The sequence below is a fragment of the Crotalus tigris genome, unplaced genomic scaffold, assembly GCF_016545835.1.
Source record: "Crotalus tigris isolate CLP2741 ecotype Arizona unplaced genomic scaffold, ASM1654583v1 scf7180000018371.15429387391:27106975, whole genome shotgun sequence".
Classification (NCBI taxonomy): Eukaryota; Metazoa; Chordata; class Lepidosauria; order Squamata; family Viperidae; genus Crotalus; species Crotalus tigris.
In genome coordinates this window covers 7,407,859-7,427,336 of record NW_024096970.1, presented here as the reverse complement: position 1 = coordinate 7,427,336, position 19,478 = coordinate 7,407,859, and the positions used below count along the sequence as shown (strand labels likewise).

Genomic DNA, 19,478 nt, shown 5'->3' with positions numbered 1-19,478 from the left:
CAAGAAATACCACTTAGAAACAAGGAAGAGCAAGGAAGCACTGGAAATAATAAAGCAACAAATAACAGCTATAGCCAGGAAAATCAGTAGATATGAAGCTCGAATTGCAAACTATAGGCAGAACCTCCAATTTCAATCCAATCAGAAACGTTTCTACCAATCCATCAATGGAGAAACTGCAAGGAATCAGTCAGTACATGACAAGAAAGAAACAGTGCAGTTCTGGAAGCAGATATGGGATAACCCAAAGAAATACAACAAGGATGCGGCTTGGTTAAAAGAGGTGGATGCAAATAAAACAGAAGTTGAAATGAAAGAACTAGTAATAACAACAAAAATGGTAGAAAAAAAGAGCAAGGAAAATCAAAAATTGGTCAGCACCAGGTGAAGATGAACTGCATGGGTTTTGGTTGAAACATCTAACTGTTATACACCCACTCATTTCCAAGCAGTTCAACAATATACTACAAGGAGGAGAAATTGAAAAGCGGCTAACAACTGGGAAAACCTACCTAATAATAAAAAATCCAGCAAAAGGGGCACCACCAGGCAACTACATGCCAATTACCTGTTTACCAACAACTTTCAAATTACTAACTGGTGTGGTAGCTGATGCAGTACAACAGCATCTAGTTGAAAACAATCTCTTTCCACCTGAGCAGAAAGGAAACCGCCCCAATAGCAGAGGAACAAAAGATCAACTCCTAATAGACAAAATGATCTTGAAAAACTGCAAGAGAAGGAAGACCAACTGAATGTGGCATGGATTGACTACAAATAGGCATTTGACTCTCTGCCACATGATGGGTAATAAAAGGGCTAGACATAACAGAGTCAGTAGACACATCAAGAATATTGTGCAAGATTGATCGGCACAATGGAAGACCACAGTCGCAGATCAATGGTGAGAAGCTGGGAGAGGTAAGATCAAGAGAGGAATATTTCAAGGAGATTCATTAGCACCATTACTATTTGTTATTGCACGTTCCTCTGTCAAAAATACTGAATAACTCAGGACATGGATATCAAACATCAAAAACATCTGCCAGACTATCCCACCTCCTTTATATGGATGATCTGAAGCTGTATGGAAAAACATCATCTGAAATAGAATCGCTGCTCAACACTGTCCGTATATATAGCCAAGATATTGTAATGGAGTTTGGCTTGGACAAATGTGCCACACTTACTATCAAACAAGGAAAAATAGTGAAAACTGAAGGAATCAAGATGCCCCACGAAACTAACATTAAGAGTCTGGATGAGGAAGAGTACTACAAATACTTGGGTATCCTTCAAGCTGACAACATCAAGCACACTGAAGTCAAGAAAAAGATTAGAGGTGAATACATAAAGAGAGTGAAGAAGATCTTAAAATCCAAACTCAATGGAGGAAATACCATAAAGACAATCAACACCTGGGCAATCCCAGTCATTAGGTACACAGCTGGAATAGTGGACTGGACGCAAGCAGAACTAAAAGCAATGGATAGGCAGACCCGAAAAATAATGACAATGAATCATGCCCTTCATCCACGCAGTGACATTGATAGACTTTATCTACCAAGGCAAATAGGTGGGCGTGGAATGCTACAAGTACATCAGATGGTTGAAGAATAAAAAATGGCTTTGGAATAATATCTGAAGAACAATGATGAAGATGCACTGAAATTAGTATATCAGGAAGGCTTACTAACTACTGGAGAGACCAAACTGGCCTACAAGAAAGACCAAATGAAGAACAGAATAGAGGCATGGGAAGACAAAGCACTACATGGCCAATACATGAAAAAAAATAGCTGGGAAAGCAGATAATAATAAAACCTGGCAATGGCTAAGAGCAGGAAAATTGAAGAAAGAGAACGAGGGACTAATTCTGGCTGCACAAGACCAAGCCTTAAGGACAAACGCATACAAAGTCAAAATTGAGAAGACAGCAACAGACAGTAAGTGCCGCCTATGCAAAGAAGCTGAAGAAACAGTGGACCACTTGGTAAGCTGTTGCAAGAAGATTGCACAAACTGATTTCAAGCAGCGGCATGACAAAGTAGCAACAATGGTGCATTGGAAGATCTGCAAAAAATATCATTGCCTGTAAGCAAAAACTGGTGGGATCATAAAATAGAGAAAGTCATAGAAAATGCTAAAATTAAACTGCTCTGGGACTTCAGAATTCAAACAGACAAGCACCTGCAACATAACACCCCAGACTTAACAATTGTCGATAAGAAAGACAAAAAAGTCGGATAGTGGACATGGCAGTGTCTGGAGACAGCAGAATAGACAAGAAAGAACTGGAGAAAGACCTAAAAAAGAAATAGAAAAGACTGTCGGGGCAAAGCAAGCAAGGGTGTACAATAGTCATAGGCTCCCTGGGTTGCAATCCCTAAAAAACAACTGGGCACCACTTGAACACCATATGGCATGACAAATTCGCTATTAGTCCAATGCAAAAGGCAGCCTATTAGGAATGCTTCATCCTGCGACGATACCTGTAACTCACATCAAACATCCACATCTGCCATCCAGTCCTGGGGGAAGACTCGATAGGTAGACAAAATGCCAAAAATCCAGTCTGAACATCGGGCGACTGTGCGTGATCCATAATAATAATAATAATAATAGTAATAATAATAATTAATAATAATAATAATAGTAATAATAAGAATAATAAAAAATCCCAACAACTGGAGCACCACTTGAACACCATTGGCATGACAATTCGCTATTAGTCAATTGCAAAAGGCGGCCTTACTAGGAAATGCTTCCATCCTGCGACGATATCTGTAATACCATCAAACATCCACATCTGCCTATCCCAGGTCCTGGGTAAGGACTCGATAGGTAGACAAAATGCCAAATCCAGTCTGAACATCTGGCTGACTGTGCGATGATCCATAATAATAATAATGTTGGAAGGGACCTTGGAGGTCAGGAAACCCTATACCATGGCTGTCCAGTCTCTTCTTAAAAACTTCCAGTGTTGGAGCATTCACTGCTTCTGGAGACAGGTTATTCCACTGGTTAATTGTTCTAACTGTCAGGAAGTTTCTCCTTAGTTCTAGGTTGCTTCTCTCCTTGATTAGTTTCCATCCTTTGCTTCTTGACCTGCCTTCAGGCGCTTTGGAAAATAGCTTGTGTTTATTTTAACTGCCCACGTGGCCAGCATGAGATCCACTAATCAAAGAACTCTGTAAGATCTTAGCATATCAATTAAAGCTAACAGATGTGAATCCTGCACTTGGAAATAACTCATTACCACTCTATATTTAAAAAAAACCTTAAACTTTACATTCAGTCACCCAGATGTTCACTTCTTCCTGCCTTCCTCAACAAGTCTCAAAAGCAAAATCTGCAAGAATGAAAAATTAGTCTGGTAACATAGTAATGGAGTAAAACTATGATCTGCTTACTTACCTTGTCCAGTTTTGCTGCGTTTTGCCCAGTAACATGATAGTATCAGTCAGCAGTGGACTATGAGGTAGTGTCTCACCAAGTGTCATGGTACTTTATTAAGTCAGAAATGTGATCACTACTGTTGTCAAACTTTAGCATAGAGAACAGTTCATTCACAAATGAAAAAAACAGATCTTCCTCAAATACCTTTCCCCTGACATAGCTGTGCTGCTCAGAGCAACTGAAGTTGAGTGGGCTGCGACAATATTGTTCCAGTGTGGCTTTCATATTTCACATGCATGGTTGTGAATGGTTTTATCATTTTGGATTATAGAAATGTGCTTTTAATTGTCTCAAAAGTGCTTTTAATTCCATTTTGTCAGGCCATGTTTGTACGGTCAGTCCTGACTTAATATGCAGCCTGAAAGAGATTGAGGAAGGAAGGAACTATAGATAAAATAATCAGTATGGAATTGCTGTGTCAGATTTGCCCACAGCAAAAACATTTTTATCTTTTAAAGTGTATGGTAGAACTAAAGTGAATTTTGAGTTTTTAACACAGAGAATTCTCTAAGTCTTAAAATGTTTCTAAGAAAGTCCAACAAGGTGCACATGTAAAAATACATGGTTTTTATGAATTAGAAATTGTATGTTATATGCATATACAGTATAGTACAAGTAGTCCTCACTTACCAACTGCTGTTGGAACTGGCAACTCTGTTGCTAAGCAATGGAATCATAAAGTGAAAATCACATGACTATGCCTGACTTACAATGTCAGTTCATCAGTTCTGGCTGAGGCTGTTAAGTGAATCATTAGGGGTCATTAGGTCTGATATCACCTGACCATGACTTGCAACTTATTGAAGTCTTCTCCATTGGCATCGCTTGTCAGAAGCCAGCTGTGAAGGCCTCAGCCATCAGAAATACATATCTTTTGCCAGGTGCCTGAATTGCAATCATGTGACTTGTAGGGATACTAAGATGGCTGCTGTTTCAAGGACTGGTTTTAAAACATCTTTTTCAACACTGTTGTAACTTTGGTCATTGAATGAGTAGTCAGTAAGCAAGGACTACCTGTAATGACACCTCAATAGCCTGGTAACTTGGAGTTCTGCATCATAATTTCTGTTCTATCCCTATTCTCATTCTTTAGCATGTTGTATGGACTCACCCACTTGGGTTTGTAAAACTGTGCTTTATATAGAACATTTATATTTATGTTATTTTATTTATTTTCTTGTTCTTTTATTGCCTGGAATGAATAGAAAACAAGGGAACCTTAGGTGAACAGACACTTCTATGAGTGACTTTATTGTATATGAGTATTATTGAGTTTAATCATATGACATTTCAGAAATGTTGAATCTGAAATGCTGCTTGAAATCTGATTACCGTAATTGAACAAAAATCTTCTCTCGGCATAGTTTCTATTGCATTAAAACACTCCATTGTTGTTGTTGTTTTTTATAATGCAATATTTGTTTTCTGACTATTTCTGGAATGATTTTCAGGACTGTGACCAGATACACATAGATGATGTATCGTCAGATGACAATGGACAAGATTTAAGGTAAGACATTCCAGTCTTGAAGAATCCAGTGTTACTAGATTTATATATTCCTGCCAGGAAGAAAAGTCATGGCATAAATTCATGTTGGGAAATCTTTTATGTTTTTGAATATTAGAATATTAGAATTTCTGTATTGTGATAAGAAAACTGTTATATTGTGGTCAACAGTGAATTGGTTCAGAAGTAAAATGGATATATCCCTTATATTTCAATTAATCCTCTAGCGTTTGAAAAGCTAAGCAGAATTAGATGATTAGTTCTGATAGTAGGCCATCAGGAAATGCCAGCACTACAAACTAGACTAGAAATTTTTTTTAAATGTCCCAGAAGAAGGCAATGACAAACTACTTACATATTGTTTCCCCAGTAAAATGTACAGACATCTCCATAAAATTAGCAGGAGTCAAATGTGACTTGAAGGAAACTATATTTTATCAGATTTGAGTAAAATGACTATTTGCTTTTAATGTGGATCATATAATGGGAATATTTTAAAAAATAAGACTAAAGAATCAACAACATTGGGACTACTGCGCAATTAGCTTTCATTTTTCAAAGCTCAAGACTTGAGCAAGAGTTTTTGAAAACTTTATTTCAGTGGCCTTGCACAAAACAACTTACTAGTAAATTGGAATCTTTGTCTTATTGTTTCTGTTTGTCAAATTTGGAAATCTGAGAAGCTTACTGAAGATTTGATACTCTGTACCAACAGTGCATTATGGTACATCCAATGACAGCTACATCACTGGCAAAGACAGAACAGCTAGGAGAGAGATGGGAAGAGAAAAACAGCATGAGGTTTTTTTTTTTCCTCCTCTGTCCTTAACTTGGCCAGAGGCCTGGCAATGTGTCTTAATGTCTCTTAATTTGTCTTTGTTAGTTTCTCAATCCTAATGGAAAATTAGGTCATTATTTTTCACTTCTTCCCCTTCTCTTCCTTCCTTTTCCACAGCACATATAATTTCTCAGCAGATGGTTTTCACAGTTCAAATGCTGGAGCAAATCTCTGTCTGGGCTCCGGAGTTCACGGGGGAGTTGATTGGATGAGGAAATTAGCATTCCGCTACCGGAGGGTGAAAGAACTCTACAACACCTACAAAAACAATGTTGGTGGTAAGTGTCTCCCCAACCCATCAGGGAAGTCAGCTTCTCATCTCCCTAAGAATCTGCTTTTCTGTTCTTATGAGCAAATCAAAGAACACTATGTAATTTAGAGAGAGATGGAAACATCAAAGGAGAAAAATGTTTTATGAATGTCTGTGATTCATCTGGTGGTTTGAATATTGGATTGGATTGAAACAAAAGGCTCATGGTTCTCTATTGTGCCTTTTCTTATAAGTTGAAAATGGAGAGATTTAGTGTCTTGAGTAACACTACGAAGTTTTGATTGACCAACATACTGCTTGAGCTAGTTAACGCAATACAAGTTTATTGAACATGATTAAATACAATATGTGAAGTAGTTCTTAACATTCCCATTTTTAAAAAAATGGATAAAGCTCTCTGTGTAAGACCTTGAAGATCTTTTTATTTTCATTTATGTTATTTGTAAAACAATGTAAACTGCTATGATTTTAAAAAATTGTAGATTTTTTACAAAGAATAACAGCAATGAGACAGATAAAATCATATTAAAATTAAATTGTTAAATATTATATTAACAATTAAACTAAATTGTCTCTTTTTGGTTATACACCAGCATATCAAACTAAAATTATATTAACAATTTCATACTAACACCGGTGACAATAATTCCCACCAATCAGAGGAAAACACTGTCTTGGGTTATATTAACAATATCATAGAATACATAACATGGGAAGTAATTATTACACTTTGTTCTGCCTTGGGCAGATCTCACTTGCAATACTATGTCCAGTTCTGGCACCATGGGCAGTTACAAAGTTTAGCAACTTCAGAGGAGGATGAAGGATCTGGAAAGCAAGTGCTATGAGATGGTTAAATGATCTGGGTAATGTTTAGTCTACAGAAAAGACAACTGAGACAAAATATGATAGCAGTCTCCAGCTATCTTAGGACTTGTCTCATAGAAAAGGGAAGAGTGTTATTCTCTGTTGTCCCAAGAACAAACCATAACAAATGGGCTAAACCGACAAAAAAGGAGATTCAGCCTAAATATGAGGAAGAATCTCCTGACTGTACAAACAGACTGCCACATTTAATTATGAGTACTGCTTTGCTAGATGGTCATCTGTCAGCTAGTCTAATGGATCCTGCACTCAACCAGAGGTAGGATTAAGGTCACTTCAAATTGTATGATTATTATCAAGCATGAGTATGCATATATAGATGTAATCCTTGCTTCCTCTTTTTTATCAGTGCCATTGTGGGACTTCAGCAAATCACCTCCAAAGTGGATGCTACAGACAGGAATACTCTTCCTGTAATCAATTTTATTTCCATTACTGTATTACTCTTGAGATATTTTTTATTTTTAGCCTGTTTTAACATTATTAACATTGGATGATTGGGCCTTTTCCTTTTGAGTTCAAGTTTTCCGGTTCATTTCAGCCTGTGATTCCAAGCTTTGCAGAAGCCTTGTACAAGAGATTCCATGTACTGAGTCTTCCCATATTGCTTCCTTTGTAGGTTTAATAGGAGCTCCTAAGAGGGAAACCTGGCTGCAGTTAAGAGCAGAACTGGAAGCACTCACTGATCTCTGGCTAACGCATGCTTTGAAAGCATTGGATTTGATACATTCCCGGTAAGAGTGGCTTAACAAGTTGTTCCCAGGCTGCAGAAGTTTTACTTCTCTCCTGTGTTCTCCAAAGGCACATTAATTTCAAGGACATCTTCATCCAAATTTATGGACATGGGTGGAGGAACTAGTTCCAAAGGTCCCATTCCTGTCTCATTCCTTTCCACTTTCTGTAAAAGCAGGAAAAGAAATAAAAGAAACTGGCTACCCCAACAGGAACACAGTGTCAATACTATTAAAGTTTTACACCATTTATATCCCCATTGTGTAATTAACTATGACATATTTCAGTTTCGGACTAGTTTTAGTTCTACAAATTACACAGAGAGAAAAGCATTGAAAAGTCTAGTCACTACTACCTGTGTTGATCACTGATTTCATGGGACTTTTTAACAAACTTACATGCTATTTCATTTAATATAAGATACCGCAGAAAAACAAAAGTGCTTGTTCCACAAAGGAAAAAGCCCACTGTAACCGATTTTTTTGATGCTGCTTCCTGTCCTGCAGGCCTAACTGTGTAAATGTTTTGGTGACTACAACTCAGCTTATCCCAGCACTTGCAAAAGTTCTGTTGTATGGACTAGGTGTTGTCTTCCCCATCGAAAATATTTATAGTGCAACCAAAACAGGTAAGAACAGTCTAGGGAAACCACAGGCTTGTAACTATTGTTTTATTAATATTCAACATTGGACTGTCAATAGTAATTTGATTTTAAAATTATAGGAACAATGACATCCATTCTCTTTTGCGTAATTTAAATCCCACCTCAGGTACTATATCCTGGTATTACAAGTTCAAAAAAGGGCAATGAAAATGATCAGGTATCTGAAAACCTATGAGAGAACTGGATATGTTCAGCCATATGTTCAGAGATTTATTTTATTTGATTTAGGCACTGTCCAAACTGATCCTGGGCACTGTACAATAAAAGCAAATAAAATACAAAAAATATAGTACATTAACAAAAGAATAAAAAAGAAAATAAAGAACAAGACTGGATAGTGAATCACGCTAACAGCCTTTACAGCCCCAAACATTTCCTCACAGGTTGAACCAACCTAACTCAAGGCTTGAGAGAAGATCCAGGATATAGCATATATATATATAAATACAGATATGCTCACATACTCCTCCTCCCTCTCTCTCTTCGTCCCTCTCTCTCAATATATGCATTTGAGATATAGTTCTCCGAGTACAAGAAGGCCAGAATCTATTCTCTACTCTTCCAAAGTGCAAGGTATAAAATAATAGTCCTTTTACTAGTTACTGGCTAGTTGGTAAAAACTAATAATAAGAGCAATGGAACCAATTATTTAAAATAGTACAGGTAGTCCTCAACTTCTAACAGTTTGTTTAGTGACCGTTCAAAGTTACGACGGCACTGAAAAATGTGACTTATGACCATTTTTCATAGTTACGACTTTGCAGCAACCCCATGATCATATGATCAAAATTTGGATTCTTGGCAACTGGTTCATATTTCTGATCTGTGTCCCAGGAACATGTGATCACCTTTTATGACCTTCTGACAAGTGAAGTCAATGGGGAAGATTCACTTAACAACCGGGTTACTAATTTATGAACTGCAGTGATTCTGTTAACAACCGTGGCAAGAAAAGTTGTAAAATGGTGCAAAACTCAGTTAAAAATGTCTTACTTAACAACAGAAATTTTGGGCTCAATTGTGATCTTAGGTTGAGGACTACCTGTATTGGACTCTGATGTCTTGAATGCTTTCTAGCACAGTGCAGATAAATATTTGTTGATGGTTCTTAATAAGGATACCTGAATGAAACTGGTGTTAGCTATGGTCCCTTTTACCCAGATGACTTGGGAATTTATTGTTCTAGTTATGCAGGTGCAGATTTTCAAAATTATTACAGAACACTTCATTATCATTATACAATTTAGATATCTCTAGCTGGGCTTATAATGGTGGGACTCAAAGTTGTCATTTTTGTTGTCCCTTTGTAGAGACTCCATTTGCTCAGGCTTAAGATAGTATAAAAAAGCAGCAATTCATATGGATGATAGTTATATCAGCCAGAGATAAATAATGTGACATAGCTAATTACTCTTATTTTAGATGAGAATACGATTAACAATAATTAATACATAGAATAACAGTTTGAATCCACAGTTTGTTTAGTTGGTTAGCAAATAATTGGATTGTAATTTATGTACAGAAATATTGACAGAGCTGTGTTTTATTTGAATCTTCTTTTATAAGCAATATCTTAGAGTGTCTCTTCTTCTTCTCATTTCCATTTGTATTTTCTTATGGAAATATATGGGATCCCATCCTTCGATGCAATGAAAATAGATGGATGAGCCCATCCCTGAAAACTCGTGGAAAGAACAAACAGTTGCTCTAGAAATTTATTTATGTATTTTATTTATCTTCCGCCTTTATTTTTACAAGTAACTCAAGGCACCTACCTCCTCCTATTTTACTTACAACAATTCTGTGAAATGAGATTGAGCTGAGACTGACCCAAGATTATGCAGCTGGCTTTCATGGTTGAGGGGACTTTAACTCATAGACGCTTGCTTTCTAGTCTAGTGCCTTACCCCTTAGACCAGGAGTCCCCAACACCTGGTCCATGGACTGGCACCAGTCTGCAGCATACCATCTGCAGGATGCAGGTAGTACATGAAACCACACCCCATCTGGTCCATGGAAAAACCTTTCCAAACTGGTTCTTTTTGTCAGAGTAGAAAGGCTGATATACATTTAATTAATGAAGAAATGAATGAATGAAGCAATCAAAGAAATAAAATCAAGGCTTAGTTTTACCTCTCTGTTCTGTTGCAAGGATATTTAATGCTTGTCCTTTCTTACACAGGGAAAGAAAGCTGTTTTGAAAGGATAATGCAGAGGTTCGGGAGGAAAGCTGTGTACATTGTAATAGGAGATGGTGTTGAAGAGGAACAGGGGGCCAAAAAGGTATAGTTTTCCTGTTTAGAATCCCAATTTATTAAAAAATTGAAGAATAACTTACCCGAAATAAGATAAAAATTCCTTCCCTTTCTAAGGTATTTGGAAATAATTCAATTTTTCAAGTTTGAAAATCCAATAAAGCATTCTAACCAATCTCTGACTGTATATCCTGCTTTCATTTCCCTTGGCATTTATTGAAGCCTTTCCAACAATTTCTACCTGTTACAGATACTACTCTTGATTAACAGCACCATTGTTCAATACATAAGGCGCAAGATGTATCATAACCTGTCTTTGCTCATTTCCACTGCATGGTTACATTTCTAAAAGTAAGTGGGAAGGACGATTAAATATAGCACCATGAAATGGAAGCTAGCAAAGTAATTTCATAAGACATTAGTTTTCTCTAGTATGTATTATTTTCTTTCTTTTTTCTTTTAACTTATCTGAAACATAACACAAATGGAGACTGAATTTGTGTAGTACACACACATACACACACATGCAGAAAACATTCATATAACACAGATGTAAATATCCAACCATGATTGGCAGCAATTTCCACAAAAATAAAACAGATGAATGGTGGATGGTCAGAGTATCAATGGAGGACATAGTTGGACAACATGATAGAATTTTTGAAATTCTAGAAAGGGAAATAACTGTCACAGGCCAAACAGTACCAAAGGGAAGATTTGGATCACTAGTAAAATAACTAGAAGAAAATTGATACTGTTGGACTTTATTCTAATAGAAGTGAACTGAGTGAACTAAAGAGAAAGAAGGAAGTTATAGAGAAAAAGGGAAGAGCAATTACTTTTCCTACCCATCCCCCAATTTCAGTCCATCTTCATATTGTTATGAGACCCTGAGAGCTCAGGAAGAAAACTCATGCCTTTGGTGGTTTAATGATCCACAGCTCTGTAGCATTTCAAAACTCTGCACCAATCTCTTGGGACCTCTCTCTCCCATTTCTAGTTTTCTCTAAACCAGATGTAGATTTCACTTTCCTCAGTTTTCTTTCTTTGGCCACAACAGTGTTTTACAAGCCGGGCATTTCTCAAGCAATACATTCTCAAGAGTTAAAGAAGGTCTACAATGGATAGATGAAAAGTGAAGGGATGATAAGAGTGAGGCCTCAGACAGGGCTTCTGTGGACTTCAAAAAGCAACTGGATCAGCGCACATGATTGCATCAAAGGCCACCAGGCCTTAACAGAAGAGTTAAAGCAATACCTTTTGCAAATCTGCTCCAAGAGGCCCCTTTGCTGGTGTCGCCTGCTTTAAGCCTCCTTCCCATTAACAGGAAGGCATTCTTAGCTGGACCTGTCAGAGCCTTTGATTGATAGTGATCATTAGCACGGATGGCTACACACCTGAGCTTTATAAACCCATGGGAAGGGAGGGCACCTTTCACTGCCTCCCCAGCAGCACTGATGGTATCTCAGCCTGAGTGAGTCATTTCTCTTCACCTGTCGCCCCTATGATAAATTGATAGCAACTAAGTAGCAGGTGTGGCTGAACTGCCAACATCTCTTCTCTTTAGAGAAATTAAAATAGATATTTTAAAGAGAAACAAAGCCACATGAAAACAGCAGGTGAGTGTATGGATGAGATTGACATTTTTTCTTTTAAGCAAAAGCTGTTTTCTAATCTTTTTGTGTGTGTGTGTGTATTTCATCTTCTCACCACCATCTACATCAGGGGTGTCAAACTGCCTGCCCGTGGGCTGGTTTCATCATACCAGAGCCGCGCCCACCCCATTGCTGGCAATGGCAAAAAAACTCCGATACGTCGCGTGATGTCACGTGACATCGCGAGTTTGACATGTCTGATCTACATCAGAGATCCACATACCTGAGCAGAGATTTGATTTTCCTCAGTCTAAATTGAACATTCTGCTTTCCATCTCGCTAATTTGTTTCCCACTTTTTACGAATTAATGCATTGTTATGCAGTGGCAGCTCTGGTCAAAGAATAAGAATAAAATGATTAATTGACATCGAAATTATGTGGTTCGGTTATAGACTTGCTTTAAATGGTGCATCCATTGCTGAAATTGACACAAAATTCAGTTTTGAATTGTCTTGAGACAATCATTTTTAACAATTAGATAATATTAATCTGCTTCAATTGGCCCTTGCCTAATAAAGAGCCAGAAGTCATCTAGAGTACAACAATTGGAGATTGTAGACCAGTATTTTTCAACTTGCTATTGACTACATGTGCTAAGATTATTGCTACCAAAATTCAGTTACGAACCCTGGATGCTATAAACCCAATGCCTCTGGAAGACATCAGATTAGGGACAGCTGGTTTTTATCCCTATGCAACAAGCATATAACAGACAAAGCTAATATATATAGTTAGATCTACACATGCAGTCTTGCTTAAATGGTTTGTAATTTATCTACTTAGCACTGAAAGAGGTGAAACAAAATGCAATACTACACTACTTGTTTAGGAAAACTGAAAGCTGAAAACAAAAATGAAACAGTTGATTGTCACTGTTCTGTATTTTGATAATAGGCTCCAGTTGATCTCCTGCACCTTACTTTCAAATTGTAGTAGAAGAGGGTCAGGTGTTTTCCAGGTAGATTGGAACAAATGTTGGTGTACGTATTTAGGACATAGTTTTCTCTTTGAAGTTAAAAACAGCTTGATCCTTCTGCATTTGGCTTTCTCAAAATGTCTACAAAACAAGAAATCACAGCCATCTTACAATATATTTACCCTTACCCCAAAAGATAGCAACTTGCAATTTGGTATTAGAATTCTCTATTTTTTTTGTCTTAAGTACCAAAATGCAGCTCTGATGCATGTAGTAAGAACCTTTTCAACCTGACTTGTTTCACATGGAGCTCAACAATAGAGGAAACATTTCTGAAATCACTGAGGGATATGCTGTGTGAATGGGATCTGAGAAAATAGTTTCATTATCTTTTTATAGATCATTAAAGTAATTCATGACAATTGGTCTTGTTTCCTTCCACACACACCTCTGTACATTATTATTTTCTGTCTGTTTCTCAGATTGCCTTACAATAATCATGTAATTCTACATGATTTAAGTTTGATTATTGTATTTCTAAGATTATAACTATTTGACTATCGGTTAGAAAACATCTTCTGAACTTCTTTCTTCTTTTTAAAATGCATTGTTTTAGCACAACATGCCTTTCTGGAGGATCTCCTGCCATGCTGATCTCGAGGCTCTACGGCATGCGCTTGAGCTAGAATATTTGTAGCAAATCCAGATGTATCTGCAGCAGCCTTCTGATCACTGAAGACGCCATCTATTTTATTGGCATTTTATGCTCTCCATTTCCGGAGTGGAGAACCTTCAAATGAAAAAACCTGCATCAGAATATTCACATCCTCTTTTGAACAATGGAGGAAAAGCATTGAAATTTCTTAAAAACTGGATGCTTATAACTGAATAGAACTTTTGCCTTGTACATAGCTCCTAGGCATGCGGAAGACCAGGTGTTGGTTTATTTGATAGTGTTTTTCTTTCTTTAATAAATGGATAAAAGTTGGGAAGACATGACATGGAGTTTCTACGCAAATAGGCTGGACAGTTATCTATCTGAATTAGTTTCTGAAGAGGAAAAAAAAAGATTGAAATAGATGTGGGGTTTTTTTGTATTTTTAATTTATGAACTAATACTATTATTCCAATGTTAAGCTCAGTACTTGTGTTTGTATCTACTGGGTTGGACGGACTCAGCCCTTTCTAATTTAATATCTTTTTTCTCCAGGGTAAACTTTGGGGGAGGGATAATCATAATAGTGTACATTTGAAATGAGCACATTTGGGATTGTCAGTCTAAGAATTAGAGCTAGTTATAGAGAACAGTGGCATGTAGTCTTTACACATGCCTACATAGGCTACCACCTGATTTTCTCATGGCTGAGAGGAGAAATTACCTTATGGTGAGTGAATGGCAATAAAACTATGTTTACAATATAGGGCTAAATGTTGAGTTTTTGACATGGGTTACTTACTGACTTTCTAGTTTTTTCCTCTGGAGAAGTCCTTGTAAAAGTCTGCTTAAATATAGCCAGTAATTCCCTAATAATTGTTTAAACAATGATGTAAATTTTAAAACCAAAAGTTTTCTAGAGTTGCTTGGTGTTTAGAATCTCTAGCATCTAAATCTTGAGCGAGCTCTCATGCTTTCAAGAATTCTGTAAAAAAAAAAAGGTTATCTAGTGCAGAGTTTCCCAAACTTTCCAGTTTTCTAGATGAGTGGGGGGAGGGCAGAGGGGATGGTTCCACATGAGTGGCTGGCAAATACACACACACATGCAGCTCCATTTGCGCAAGCAGTAGGGATGCTTGCCCACTGCTCATGCAAGTGGGGATGCAAGTGCATGCACATTCCGCCACTTCTGCATCCCAGGTTCCGAATGGCTCACAGTCCAGTATTGTGCCATGACCCAGGGATTGGGGACTCATGATCTAATGCAGCTTTCCCCATTAATATAACAGCAGTAACTGAAAAAAGTGTCAAGCAATTCCCTTCTATAGTTTTAGAAACAGAGGAAACTCTATCTTAGATGGAAAATAAATGCTAGAACACCAGATACTTTATTCAGTTATGAAAACAAAGTCTATTTAACCAAGTGTTATTTTTTCATTAACTAATTAGATGTCTCTTTTGTGACAGAAGACCATGCATGCTTTTCTTTTTTGGAACCATGCTAAAACAACCAGCCTCTTATGGAAGCCATTAAGCACCAGCATAGATTCAGTTATTCAACCCAACACTTCTAAGTCAGAAATGCATGGAATGTATTCTATTAGCAATAGTACTTAGGCTTATATACCACTTCATGGTGCTTTATAGCCCACTCTAAGTGGTTTTACAATCTGGGTCTTCATTGTACCCATCTTGGAAGGCTGGAAGGCTGAGTCAACCTTGAGCCGGTCAGGATTGAACTCCTGGCAGTGAGCAGTGAGTTAGACTGCAATACTGCATTCTAACCAGCTCTTGCCATACATTAGCTTTGCTATTGTACTTGGGTTTTCAGTACTTAATTGGCTAGAGATGACTTGCACACTCCTTAGTGTTAGTTAGATCTACCTTGCTTCCCAGGATGGAAATTAAAGTATTATTCTGTGTTGGATTTCTCCATCACTCACTATAGCTTATTGCAACATTCCACAATCTTGTTTCCTTCAGATATATTGAAATAGTAACTCCCAAAATTTCCAGCAAGCATTGTTAACATATCTGGAAAATATTTATCCAGTTAAACTTAACATAATTCACTATTATTTCCATATTATCCTTTGTTCCAGACTAAAAATTTCAAATTATTTCTGTTGAAGAAGTAAAAAAAGAAAACTTGAGTTACTCCAAGAATCAACAGGTGGAGTCAGCTATGCCACTTCTTTGGGAATTGCAAAGTTTTGGGAACCCAGTTTTACTGAAGACAGGGCAATGACATTAAAGAATAATTATATGAGTTGAACAGCATACAAGTTTAATAAATTATTTTACTATGGGAAAAAAACACTTCCAGCACACCTAAAACATACATGCCAATGTGGTCTGAGCTGTTAGAGAAAAAATTTGGGAGACCTTTCCATACTGATACTGGATGATCACTATGATAAAAGATCTAAGTATTCTCCTTGACATGAACTTAGCAAAGTTATTCAAAACACTTGACACAGTTGGGTAAGAATCTGCATATTAGAAGGAGGCCCTTGAACAATGAAAATGATCACAGAGATACAAATTCTCCTCTACAAGAAAAGATTAGAATATTTGTAGCTCTAGTTTGGGGGAGGGAAGCAATTTGTGGAAGGGGAATGTGAAGATGTATAAAGAAAACATGCATGATATGGAGGAAGTAGACAAGAAAATGTTTTTCCCCATCTCAGAGTAAGACAAGGAGTTATCCTATGAAGCTGATTGGAAGAAAGGATGATTTTTTTTGCACAGAACATTGTGGTATCCATCGCCATAGGACATGGTGATGGTCACTAACTAACTTGGATGACTTTAAAATGGTACTGGATACATTCATGGAGGGCAGATTTATCAAGGACCATTGGAGGTGGTATCTGTGTTATTTTCTGGTGTTTTGCTTTTCTGCAGGGAGGGTGGGTTGGAGAAGAACCATCTTCCAACTACCACTTGTATGGGAACAATGATAGGAGACAGTTATGCCTCCATCCTCTGCTTATGAGTACTCCATAGTCAATGGCTGGGCACTGTGAGAAAGAATATGCTGGGCTAAGATGGGCTTTGCAGTCTGGTAAGAGTTTTTTCAGTTTTTACCAGTTTTACAGAAGTGCTCAATTACTAAAATCTTTAAAATTAAGCATATATTATAACTCTGCCTTTGATTTCCTACTTTTAAGATGCTCAGCTATAGTTCCCACCAATCCTATGCAGCCTTAATTAATCATGAGAAATGTTTGGAACAAATATTCAGTAACATTTACAGAGCATCAGATTTTTCACCCAAAATCTGAATTTTATATTATGATTAAGAAATACATGACTTTTGAGATTGTGTTGCAAATTACCTAGCTTGCATACAGTTGAATTAAAATCAGTAAAGACATCTTTCCTCTACTAGTTGCATATTAGCTAATAAGAGCTCAGGTTTCAGAAGATGCTCAGAATTCACTGCAGGGATGAGAGGATAGCAAGAGATCAGCTGGACTTTCTGCTTGGACTTTGTTAGGCAGACTCTTCTTTTTGCTACTGTTTTGTTACTCGGTCTCTCTATTTAGCATTAGTCCCATAGTTTTATAGAAGATCAAAGCCAACCTTAGGGAAAGATTATTGCTTTGCTCAGTTAGTAAGTTGAAAATGCCCATTATCTGAAATAATGACTTTTTGCAGCAAACAGAAAAAGCACCTGGTAGTTGAATGATAAAGGAATTAATTTATTATCAATTCTGTCTGCCATTACATTAAAAAGATTATATAAGAAATTATATAAGAGATTATATAAGAAATTCTGTCTATTCAAGGCCCCCCAATATGAGATCAACTTGCCCAAAATATGTGTTTATCATACATTCAAAGGTAGCCTTTTAAAAAAAATGATACAAACAAATAACAGACTTATATCAAGCATTATGGATGCCATTGAATGAAATCTGGGCAATGAAATGAATTGTACTAACTCTTGTTGGGTTTCTTGTGACTTTGTCCTGAATAGCAATTCCAATTCTCTGGACATTCGTAAGGAGTGATGCAGCACCTAATATTGTTTTGCTTTATTTTTAAAGTGCAGTGATCACATTTCCCAAACCATGATTTGTGGGGGAAATTATAAGAACTAGCCCAGGCTTGCATGTTTGTGTTTTGTCCTGAAAGCTATAACTCAGCTGGTGGCAGAAAGATGTGAAGATTGATCTCCTGGAAGGGTGTGACTATCTGTTCCTCTCTCCTTTTCCTAGCAACACAGATGCCAAGGGGACTGCAGCCAGAAAGCTATAATTATAAAGGAATAAATTGCTCTTGACAAGATGCATCTTGCAATGCTGCAAGGCAAGCGGTTTCCAAGGGAATAAACTCTCAGCACTTTCCCCCTTCTGCTCCAAGAGTGCTTTGCTGCCCCAGTCCTTTTCTCCCTTGCTTCCTGCAGCACTTGTGCTCCATGGGAGTGCCCTCTGTGGTTATCCTTTGTGGTGGAAAAGATAGAGGCCAAAGCCATAAATCAGGCAGATGTCTTGTGCAAGCATGGATGTGATTCTGGCTGCCTATCTCCTTGGTAGAGCCCAAACCGAAGAAAGTTGCCTTGAACGATATGAAGAATTGGGTAATCCAGGGGTCTGCAACCTTGACAACTTTAAGACTTGTGGACTTCAGCTCCCAGAATTCCTCAGCCAGCATAGCTGAAGTCCACAAGTCTTAAAGTTGTCATGTTTGCAGACCCCTGGGGTAATCCACTTTGGAATAATTTGGAAGAAAGCTGTTCATGACTTTCTAGTTTCAATGATCTTGAAAATGGTTAAATCATATAGTAAGTTAAATGCACAGAGAGAAAACAATTCAATGGATGAACCGTCACTTTGAGCTGGAGGGGTCTGTTTAGCCAGATGTGTTCTGGGAGAAACTAGACAACCATCTGTTGGGGATATTTTAATCCGGATTTCTTAATGCAGCAGGAGGTGACCAAGACAATAGCCACAATAGTACAATCAAAGCTCTACTTGTTTCTTATGGGTTGTGTATTACTACTAAGCAAAAAGAGTAATAAAATAACACGTCAGCTTTTGAGTTCTCCAGGTAAGATATTATCAGGTAAGATATTAAAAATCAGAAAAAAATTGTAGAAAGAAGCTGAAAATTTAAATATTTCAGCTATAATGTCATCTCAAAATTATAATCTCAAAATGCTATAAAACTTCAATTAATCTAGTAAAGATATTGCCTCTTTAGAGTTGTGATTTTGGACTTCTAATCTGAAAAAAAAATAGTCTGAACATTATTGTTCAGAGATAAAGTGGTCTCTCCTGCAGACCCTGAAAACTCAAAAGGCCATCAGTGCCCAATCTGTTTTCTGCCATAATCCTAGCCTGAGAACAAAACACAAAGTTTCTATGTCCATGTTACTGAAACATAATTTTGAGTGGCATACAGATAATTCTCAACTTACAAACACAACTTTGACCGAATTTCTATTATAAGCAAGACAATTGCTAAGCAAGTTACACTCAATTTTACAACTTTTTTTTAACCAAAGTTGTTAAGCAAGTCACTGCAATTGTTAAGCGAATCAGAAGGTCATTAAGCAAATCCAGCTTCCCACACTGACTTCACTTGTCAGAAGCCAGCTAGGAAGGTTGCAGATCACAATCTCAAGAGCCC

General features: G+C 37.3%; 1 protein-coding gene across 4 annotated transcripts in view; it reads left to right on the top strand.

The window, feature by feature from the left end:
- Positions 1-14,602, top strand: part of EYA2 (EYA transcriptional coactivator and phosphatase 2) — a 117,414-nt gene extending 102,812 nt beyond the window's left edge. For all 4 annotated transcript variants that reach the window (XM_039351265.1, XM_039351267.1, XM_039351264.1 and 1 more), the window contains exons 11-16: positions 4,911-4,969; positions 5,922-6,082; positions 7,580-7,694; positions 8,199-8,320; positions 10,539-10,639; positions 13,800-14,602. In XM_039351265.1, the coding sequence (XP_039207199.1) occupies positions 4,911-4,969; positions 5,922-6,082; positions 7,580-7,694; positions 8,199-8,320; positions 10,539-10,639; positions 13,800-13,880 (639 nt within the window). In that variant the 3' untranslated portion in view covers positions 13,881-14,602. The remainder of the gene's footprint in view (positions 1-4,910; positions 4,970-5,921; positions 6,083-7,579; positions 7,695-8,198; positions 8,321-10,538; positions 10,640-13,799) is intronic.
- Positions 14,603-19,478: the final 4,876 nt, after the last annotated feature.